General features: G+C 31.2%; 1 protein-coding gene across 1 annotated transcript in view; it reads left to right on the forward strand.

Moving 5' to 3' along the window:
• The window catches only part of LOC143389909 (DENN domain-containing protein 1B-like), a 107284-nt gene extending 97026 nt beyond the window's left edge, over window positions 1-10258 (forward strand). The window contains exon 9 of the mRNA XM_076842639.1: window positions 10031-10258. Within this exon, the coding sequence (XP_076698754.1) occupies window positions 10031-10258 (228 nt within the window). The remainder of the gene's footprint in view (window positions 1-10030) is intronic.
• Window positions 10259-10855: the final 597 nt, after the last annotated feature.

The raw sequence follows: 10855 nt of genomic DNA on the forward strand, positions 1-10855 counted from the left end.
TAAATACATATATAAACATTTAAATCTATGTTTTATATATGTTTTTATACATGCACTCACGCATATATAAAACATTTCCTTGATACATTTATTCATCCATTGGTAGGTTGATTCCATATTTTGGCTATCATGTATAATGCTGTACTGAACATTGGAGTGCAGGTATCACTTTGACATATTTATTTCATTTCTTTTGGATGTATAACCATAAGTAGAAATAATGGATTGTCTTTAAATTTTTGAAAAATCTCTGTACTGTTTTTAATAAAGATTGTATTAGTCTACATTCCCGTTAACAGTGTATAAGAATTCCCTTTTCTCCACATCCTGAACAATATCGTGAAGTTACCTCACTGTAGTTTTAATCTGTGTTTTTCAATTATTGATGTTGAGCATTTTATTATATAACTGTTGGTCACTTATATGTCTTCTTTTGAGAAATTTCTTTTCAGATACATTACCCATTTTTAATTGGGTTATTTTCTTGCTATTGAGTTATTATGGATATTGCCCCTTATCAAATATGTTCTTTAAACATATTTTCTCCTATTCTGTAGGTTGTCTTATTTATTATTTCCTTTGCTGTGAATAAGATTTTTAGTTCGATGTAATTCTGTTTGTTTTAGTTTTTGTTGCCTATGATTTTGTGGGGGGGTTAGTATTTGGAAAATAATTTCTCAGAACAATGTCAAGAAAAATTTGTCTTTTTTAAAGTATTTTTACAATTTCAGGTCTTACGTTTAAACATTTAACCTATTTTGATTTGATTTTTGTAAATGATTTTGAGATAAGGTTCAATTTCATTTTTCAACACGTGGATATCTAGTTCTCATCATTTATTACAGAGGTGGTCCTTGCCCTGTATATTTTGACAACTTTGTTAAAGATCCATTGAAAATAAATGTGTGGATTTAATTCTGAACTTTCTGTTCTGTCTCATTTGTGTGTGTGTGTGTGTGTGTGTGTGTGTGTGTGTGTGTGTGTATGTATATATAAAGTCTTTTTTTTCTTGTGATGGTGGTGGTGGTTGTTATTGCCAGTACCATGTAGTTTTACCAGGTTTTGAGACCAGATAGTGTGTTGCCATCAACTGTGTTCTTGCTCAAGATTGCCTTCGCTTTTGGGGATCTTTTATGAATACATATGAATTTTACAATTGTATTACTATTTCTGTGAAAATTTTCATTTCAATTTTGGTAGGGATTACATTGAGTCAGTAGAATGTTTTTAGTAGTATGGATATTTTGGTATTAATTTCTGTGATCCATGAACATGAGAAGTTTTTACATTTATTTTTGTCTTTTCAATTTTTTCTCGTATTTCATATTTTTCTTTTTAGTTTTACAAAGATCTTTTACCTCTAGTTAAATATATTGCTGAGCATTTTATTTTTTAATGCTATTATAAATGGGATCATTCTCTTGATTTTTTTCTAGGTAGTCTGTTACTAGTATATAGAAATGCCACTGGGTTTTGTAGGTTGATTTTTGCACGCTGCTTACTAAATTTGTTTATTAGTTCTAACAGATTTTTGGTTGAATCCTTAGGATATTTCATGCATTAGATAATGTCAACAGTAAACAGAGACAAGTATACTTCTTCCTTTTTCCTATGTGGTATCTTTTATTTATTTTTCTGGCTAGGACTTCCAGTAAGTACTAGGTTGACTAGAAGTAGTGAAAGGAAGTATCTTTGTCTTAGAGGAAAAATTTTCAACTACTCACCAGTGAGTATGACTTTAGCTATGAAATTGTCATACATAACCTTTCTTAAGGTGAGGTATATTACTTCTAGTCCTAATTTGTCAAGAATTTTTTTAATCATTAAAGGGTATTGAATTTAGTCAAAAAAGGGAGTTCATAACTCACTTGAAGCTAATGTATGCAAATGTATGAAATATGATATGTCAAGAGCTTTGTAGGATTTTGAACAACCAATAAAAAATTAAAAAAAAAACAAATTCTTTTTCTGTATCTAATGATATACCCATATGGTTTTTGTCCTTCATTCTGTTGGTGTAGTATAGCACATGATTGATATATGTGTGTCAAACTATCTTTGCATCTCAGGGGTAAGTCTCACTTGATCATAGTGAACGATTCTTTTAATATGCTGTTGAATTTGGTTTGTTAGTATTTTATATAGGGTTTTTGTATTTTGTGTTCATCAGGATTATTGGATATAATTTTCTCTTTATTATTGTTTTATTAGTATATTACAGTTTTACATAATAGTGGGGTTCATTTTGACATAAACATATATGCATGGAATATAATTTGCTCCACTTAATTCCTCAGAGCTTCCTCTTTTCTTTCTCTTCTCCCTTCCACATAAAGAAGAAAGAAATTATGGCATATTTCTGGTAAATGGATGAAACTGAAGAACATAATGCTAAGTGAAGTTAGCCAGATTCAAAGTCAAGGATCAAATATTTTCTCTCATATTTGGAAGCTAAACCAAAATAAAAGCAAGGACCCCATGAAAATAAAAGGGAGATCAGTAGAAGAGAGGAAGTGGATTGAAGGATAGGGAGGAGGGACAGGAAAAGAGATGACCAGTGGAATAAAATTGACCAAATTATGCGAGGTATATATGTGAATATACGACAGTAAATTTCACCTTTGTATTTGTTTAGGAATTTGTTTCTTTTGTATCCAATTTATCAGTGTAAACTTGTTTATGTAGTCTTTTATGATCCTTTGTATTTCTGTGGTATCAGTAGTAATTTCTCACCTTTCATTCTATTTTTCTTTGAATATTTAATTTTTAAATTTTTATTTATTTTTTTTTAGTTAACCCAATAAAAGTTTGTAAATTCTACTAACTTTTTCACAAATCCATTCTCAGCCTTATTGGTTTTTTGTTTTCCTTGTGAGTATTTATTTCTACTTTGACCTTTATTTCTTTCTTCTTCTCACTTTAGTTGTCTTCCTTTTCTAGTTCTAAGGTTGTTTATTGAGATACCTATTCTGTTTTATCATAAGTGCTTATTGCTAGAACCTACTTCATAGAACTACTTTTGTTGCATCCCATAAGTTTTGGTATATTGTGTTTTCAAAGTTATGTATTCTCAAGATACTTTTTGATTCATTCAGGAGTGTGTTATTTAATTCATAGGTATTTGAATTTTCCAGTATTATTTACAGTTACTGATTTCTAGCTTTATACTTCTTTATACTGATTAATGGCTTTATACTTTATACTTATGATTTTGTTAAGACTTCTTTGATGGCCTAACATATAATCTAGCCTAGAGAATGTTTTCTGTGCTTGAGAAGAATGTAGATTCTCCTGCTTCTTGAGGGCATGTTTTGTATATTTTCGTTAGGTTTATTTGGTTTAAAGTATAGTTTACAAGTATAGTTCAAGTCCAATGTTTAAAGCACCCATTCTGGCACTCAAAATTCTTGATCTTCTTGCCTGTAGCTCTCTCATATTTCTACAAATACCCTTGTTCCAGCCATTCTGAACTTTTTAGGTATTATTTCTCCAAAACTTGTTTCATATCTTTATGTTTCTGGAATTGTGTTGTAATAGAGGCTTTAAAATAATGAATGAGTTACAGTGAATTATGAATAAATAAAAATAATATGCCAAATGCTGGCTTTTCTCAATAGTGTTAAGTGATTTATATAATCTTGTTTAATCTTCAAAATAACCATATAATTACATACTTTATTTTTGCCATTTTTCAGGTTATAAACCCAAATTGTAGAGAGGCTAAATAACTTGCTGAAAGTTAGCACAGCAGCCAGTATTCAGTAGAGTCAGGTTTTGGCTCTAGAAAGCCATTAGCATTTATTCTCCCTCTAGGAATAAATTAATGAAAAAAAAATATAGTCATGCCTATTCTTGTTTCCTTTGCTTTGAATAACTTTTCCTTAGTTCACATTTGCCCAACTCAGGCTTTTTTTAAGGCTCAGTTTGGGCATTTCTTTTTCCTGCTCTTGACTACCTATGCTATTATAAATTCTCTTCCTTTTAGCATTTTGGATTTGCACCATACAATATTTGTTTGATTTTTTGATTTATGGACTCTATAACATATTTTATGTATTTTTATATCCCTAATATCCAATATATAATATGCATTTTATATTGGAAAATCAAGAAATAAAAAATGTGGTGTGACTCCATAGTATAAATAATAGGCATGAAAATGTTTTGGCAATTTTAGTAGATGAAGAATTTATGAATTAAATGTAATGGATCTCATTTAAGAGTAATGACAAAAATTATAGGAGTCAAGTGATACTGTGTTTTAAATTGAGTGATGACTGCAGTTTTAAACTCGGAATCACATAATGGTGTAATGCATAGAAATGGAAATTCTCTGAGCTCATTCTACATTTTGTTCCATGACCCACCGTCCCTGATTTCATAAGAGGTTAAATAAAACTAGTGGGTCAAAAGCAAATATTTTCCTCTTATGTAAACTAGAGATTTTGAAAGATTTTAACATAAATAGTAAATTGCTATAAGTTTTCATATTTTTCTAGTAATCTTGTTTTATGATAGTCACTCATGGCATGTGATCTGTAGCTAAGATCAGCTCATGCATTGCTAGCACTGAAGATGCAACAGCTTTGTAGTATTAGGAATCATTTGCATACAAATGGATGGGAAATGATAATTGCATCAAGCACATATTTCACATTGTTAAAAAAGTAAAAATAAAATGTGACATAGGGAAGATATGGAAATAGTGTCATAAAGAAGGAATGTATAAGGGAATACAATTTATCAGAACAAAAGATACATTTTTCAGCCTTCTTTGTTAAGTAATTCTGGTAACACTTTAAACAGTTTTTCTCAGAGTGTGTTCTCAGATACCCTGTGTCAGAGTTCCTGGAGAGCACATACTTGAGTCGTACCTTCAAATTATTGATTCATAATGGCTTGATTAAAGCCCAGGAAACTACATTGTTAATAAGATACTATGAAAATTAGCACACTGAAATTTTAGATAGTCATCCAAGAGTTATGTTATGTTCTTCATTCAACAGTATAATTTGAGTATCTCCTATAATACTAAGCAGTGTTCTGAATGGAACATGTAAGATAACAAAGCAGAAAAACAACTTTTTACTTTATGATGCTTTTATTTCTCAGGGAAACAAAGACAGGAAATAAATTTAATAAATAAATCATGTAGATATTTAGAGGTAGCTGGGTATATTGGCACATGCCAGTAATCATTCTGGGGAGGCTGAGGCAGGAGTATTCCAAGTACAAGGCAATCTGGTCAAATTAGATTCTCTCAAAATAAAAATTTAAAAGGGCTGGGGGTATGACTCTGCAGCAGAGCTCTTGCTAAAATGCACAAGGTTCTGTGATTGATCCCCAGTACCAGTCTCTTCCCTGCCCACCAAAAAAGTTCAAAGGTATAAGTACTATGGAAAAATAAATACAACAGGATAAGGAAAATGAGGGCTATAAGAGACAAGGGTATATATGATTTAAAATAGTATTTTAAGTGTATATTTCATGGAGAATAAGACATTTGAGCAATAACCCAGTTGGTGGGGGGATGGCAAAGGTAGACCAGAGACAAAAATTTAGAAGGATATTATGTAATGTAGATGAGAAATAGATGTCAATTTGAAACTGATTGATGGAAGTTATGATGAGACCTGATCAGTTTATGGATCTATTTTGAAGATAATTCTCATAGATATTATAAAGAATATAATATTAAGCATGAGAGAAAGGAGTCATGACTGATTCCATGATTCTTCATCAGAGAAACTGGAAGGATGTAGTTGTCATTTAATTGATATGGGATTATGGGAAAAAGAGATTTTGACAAGAAAAACAAAAGTTTAGTTTCAAACATGTTAAGTGCACTATGTTTATTGTTTATACAAGTGGGATAGTGATTAGACAAATGCATAAAGAAGGCAAGAGAGAAAATCTGACTTGAGATGTAAGTTTAGGAATCATCATCAGATTGATTGTGTAAAGCCTTTAGAGGTGACCAGATGAGATTACCAAAGGAGTGGATATAAATAGAAATGACAGTGGTTCAGGGGGACTGGAAAGTAGCAAAGGAGGCCAAGAAAGAGTGAATGACCAGTGATAGGACAGAAATCAGGAGCGACCACTTTATTTTAGCAGCCAAGTGAAGAAAGAATACCAAACACAGAGGCATAAGAAGTACTTTTGACATGTAAATTTAAAATAAACACTTGGAATTAACTACTGGATTTAGTAACAATGGAAATATGATTAAAAAATCACTCAACAAGAGCAAATTTGCTGAAGCAATGAGGTAGAAGTTGTGATTAAAGCCTGAGTGGAGAGGACATGGAGACAAAAAGTACTGTCAGCTCTATTTAATTTAATATAAAAAGGAACATAGATGGATATAGTACATGGGGCCAAGAGATAAAATATTTGTAGGATGTTGAGAAGATCTAGTAGAAAAAGAAACTATATTTAGAGGAGAAGCAGAAGAATTGTTAGAGAAGTTAGTGTTTGTGAGGAGCACAGCAATTCCTAGCAGGCACATGGGTAAGAGGGTAGATAAAGGTGGTAATAAAAGCTTGCAGAATTACTCTTAAAATTGCTTCACTTTTTTTCCCAATGAAATTAGGAAACAATATCAACAACTGAGAGAGAATGGGGGAGGTAGTTAGACATTTTATGATACAAAATTATAAAACAGATTGAGAAAGTGAATGGATTGGAGAAAAAGTAGAGAGTGATAATAGTTGTTGTGGTTGGTTGGATATTGTCTAGACACGTGACACCTCATGTAGGCCTACTGAATTACCTGCCTGTTCCCACTTCTCTGCAGTTATTAACTCTGGCTGTACCCTGTGCTTAGAATGCTCTTCCATTAAGCCTCCTCACTGCTGGCAAGTCTTGGTTCAAATGTCATCTTCATGAGACCTGTCCTGACCACACTGTTTGAAAACAAAAAAGTTTCTGGCCCCATGTTCCCCACCCTATTTTGCAAATCTATTTTATTCTCTTAACATCCATCACCTCCTATCATTCTATGTAATTTATTATGTTTCTTATGCCCTGCTATCCCCTACTCCATAGATGTTTTATGATAATAAGGTTTTAATCTTGCCCATTGAATTTATTGCTCTGTCAGGCATGTAAAAAATGTAATACAGTAAACATTTGGTTAAATATGTATTAAATGATTGAATTAATAATTGATTCTTGTGTCTCTGATCATATAATTAAACAGACTGAATTCTGGAGAAAATTCTTATTATCTTCCAGGTAACATCTTTGAGGATAGTATTAGTGTCCCTTAACTGCTATTTAAAATAATTAGTTTTAGTAATAAGTTTTATTGAATGGATTTTATTGAATGTTGTTCAAGGCGTTTTCCTCTTCATTATGCATGGTAATCTAATTTAGTGTACTGGAACCTTAACGTTATCTCATCAACTAAATTTTGAAATGACATAAAAATAACAGTTTATTTCTGCTCTTTCACATACTTGATTTTCTTGGTTTGAGTTCCAAACTAACATACCCACATACTATAGCAGTCTGTACTTAAATATAGCTACTAACTGAATGCTTTGCACTTAGCAGGTGTCTGTAAATATCTGCTGATTTAATTTATTGTAACACTAAAGTGTAGTTTCACTAACCTGTCAATGTTTACTGAACAATTATACAAAGAAATATTTAAATCAGCCTGCTTATTAAACTTGTAGCCTGAAGCATTATATAGATTTTAAAATAATTAAAGATTCACAAGAAATTAACACATTTAAAAGTAATTTTACTATGTTTAAATTTGGTTAATTTAAAAGACTATATTTTTATCCAGTTCTCAAGATCTTAATTTTATTAGATTTGTTATCTTGGTACTCAAGAAGAGTTTCTAATGTGAGATAAATTTTGAGATACGGTAATTTCTCCTTCAGACTAAAGAAGGAATTCAGGTCTATAGATTTGTTTATTGTTTTGCATCAGTGCCTGCTAATTTGCTTAAGTAACAGGACTGCTGAGTGAGCATGAAAGAATAGTATTCCATCTTGCCTCTTCTCAGCTTGCTAGAGCAACACTGCTGGCCCCATTTTATCAGCACAGTCTTTATCATGAGCTTCTCCTCCACCTTTAAAATTGAATATTTTTTAAAAAATCAGAATCCTAAAATTTAATTAATGACATCTTCAGAGCTTTAATGGGGTAATTGTAATTAAATATTTGTGTAGCATATGTGTAGATCACTAAGGTCATTAGAATGTTGATAATAATGAAACTAGAGATATTTAGATTAAGTGCTGGAAATTAAGTGCTGGTGAATAATTAAAGGAAAGCATACAATTTACCACTTAGAGTAAAGACACATTCCTACCATGTAACTGGTTATTATGTTTAACTCTCATCCACGACACTGATTAGAATGTTATTTTTATAATTTGGGGAAGAAAACTTGCCATCAAGTCTATTCTCTATATTATTTTTCATTTATAAATAATCATTTTATATTTAATTGTATTTTAAAAATTAATATATATGATTAATTTTTATTTTAATGAATATGGTACTGCTTACATTTGAAGCAATAAACAGTTTCTTTAAATGAATTTTCTATAAAAATATGTATTTGAAGATAAAAATAATTTGAGAAACCTTATTGGTAGCACTGTCAAGATCAGTAGGGAGCAACTCTGCTGTTTGAAATACTTATCTTGCAAACTGTTATGCTACTTTATAATTATGTCATAAGAATTAACAAAATTTAGTTTTTCTTGCAATTGATGACCAAAGGGAAAAATTAACTTATCCTGAGAATTATATATATTCTTGTTTTTTGAGAATTATGAATATATTCTTATTTAAATATATTTTTATTTAAATTAATTTATAATTTATAATAAAATCATATAATCTATACTATGAAATTACATTAATGAATTTTTGTAAGATTTCTGATTATGTTTGGTTTGATTATTTATCATTCTAATTTCTAGGTTTTAAATTTCCTTTTGAAATAAAAGCAAAATGTTAGTTTATGTAAAAACCATCATTTAAAAGAAAATTCTTAAATTCCCTTAAAAATCTACCTACAAACTACTTTATGTTATATCTGTATTGCTCTCAATGTTATTAACAGTGTTATGTCTCATTACTTGAAAGAACAATCTAATTCTGCCAAAATTATGTCATCCAATTACCTAAAGATGCATGTTTGCACAATAATATAGGTAACAATTAATTAAGCAATGTTATAGCACATCATATAGTCATAGCTTTTCAACAGAAATGTTTTTATAATTCAGAATGTTTCCTACATTGAGTAACTTAAAATATTTTTATCTCTTTTACATGCTATGAGGTGCTCCAGAGTTATTAAAGTGATATGACCATGAACCACCTTCATTTGGGGCAAAAATTACTTTAAAACAAAAATAGAAACATGAAGTTTGGAGAACTATTATTCAATACTCTCCATTAATATCCTTTTCCCATTTATTCCTGGGTCTCAATATTTTGAATATGTTTATATATTATGTATGCATGTATGGGCACATAGTCTTTTAAGAACAAACATTTTCATCCTGTGTACATATTCACATGTGTCTGACTGTCATGACAGGATTGTTTGCACAGAAGTGATAACAACATGGCATTTACAAGTGATTAATTTTTGTTGGCTCAAATCAGTAGTTTAGTAACACAAAGTGGTTACTCTTACTCAAAAATGCGTAATCAGTAAATAGGCAAATGACATGTATCCATTTATGTCAATTGCCTAGTAACAATAATTAGTACATTATTAATAAATATGAATATATGCCTAATTTCTGAGTGGCAAATAAGAATGAGGATCCATTAAATTCTATATGGGAATGGTATCTTAGGGTGGTTTTGATCTGCATTTCTCTGACTGCTAGAGATGGTGAGCATTTTTTGGATTTATCACCTTTTTGACTTGAACTATTCCGCTGTATAAAAAAAAAAAAAAACACCCAAAAACCTCACTGAATGTTGGTTGGGTTGTTTCTCTGCTGGTCTTACATGGGTCATACTATGTGACTACATTCAGCAGGCAAGACCAGATCAGGATCAGCAGGCTCAGCTGGCTTGGCTGGACCTCTCTCTCCTCAGGGTATTTACATCTCAGGCTTCTTTGCAGCATAGCAGTCTCAGAACCGCCTTCCAAGAGAGGGAAAATGGGAGTCACAAGCCTCTAATGCCTGATCTGAAATTGGCACAATATCAATTCCTTGGTGAGCTCTTGGCTGAATGGAATTACAAGGTCACCTCTGATTCATGAGGAAGGGAGACAGATTCCACCTCTCCATGGGAGGGATGGTGAAATTACATTGCAAACAAGGATAACAGAAACTGTTGTAACCATCTTTGAAACCAATCTGGATATAAATTGCAAAATGTATTCGATAGGACATTTGCACCATTTGTGAGGCAGATCCTAGATTTTTCTATGTAAAGTGAAGTTTATTTTTCAAAGATGTTCAGTGCAAATACTCCATAGAGCTAATTTTGAAGCATTTCTCACATAAAGGTATTCAATGTTTTACTTGTTCAAGGATGCAACGATTTGTAAAGAAACCACGTTATCATGTACACACTTGGAGTTTCCACATGGAATCGTTCATCTATTCATGCCTGCATGCATTCATTCATGCACAGGTATGTATCTATATTCTTCCATGAAGCTGTAAACCTAGATGTCACAGACTAATAGATCAATTAAATTTATGGTATTACTATTGGAGTTACCTCTTTATTCCTGTGTTAGTATCCATAAGGACAATTTATATTCTGTAATATCTTAGTTTCTATTTTTAAGCTAAGCTACTTATTTCTTTTTCCTTCAGGCAACAGCTCTTTTTGTCCTTCCCATATAAAA

Source organism: Callospermophilus lateralis, unplaced genomic scaffold (genome assembly GCF_048772815.1).
Source record: "Callospermophilus lateralis isolate mCalLat2 unplaced genomic scaffold, mCalLat2.hap1 Scaffold_74, whole genome shotgun sequence".
NCBI lineage: Eukaryota > Metazoa > Chordata > Mammalia > Rodentia > Sciuridae > Callospermophilus > Callospermophilus lateralis.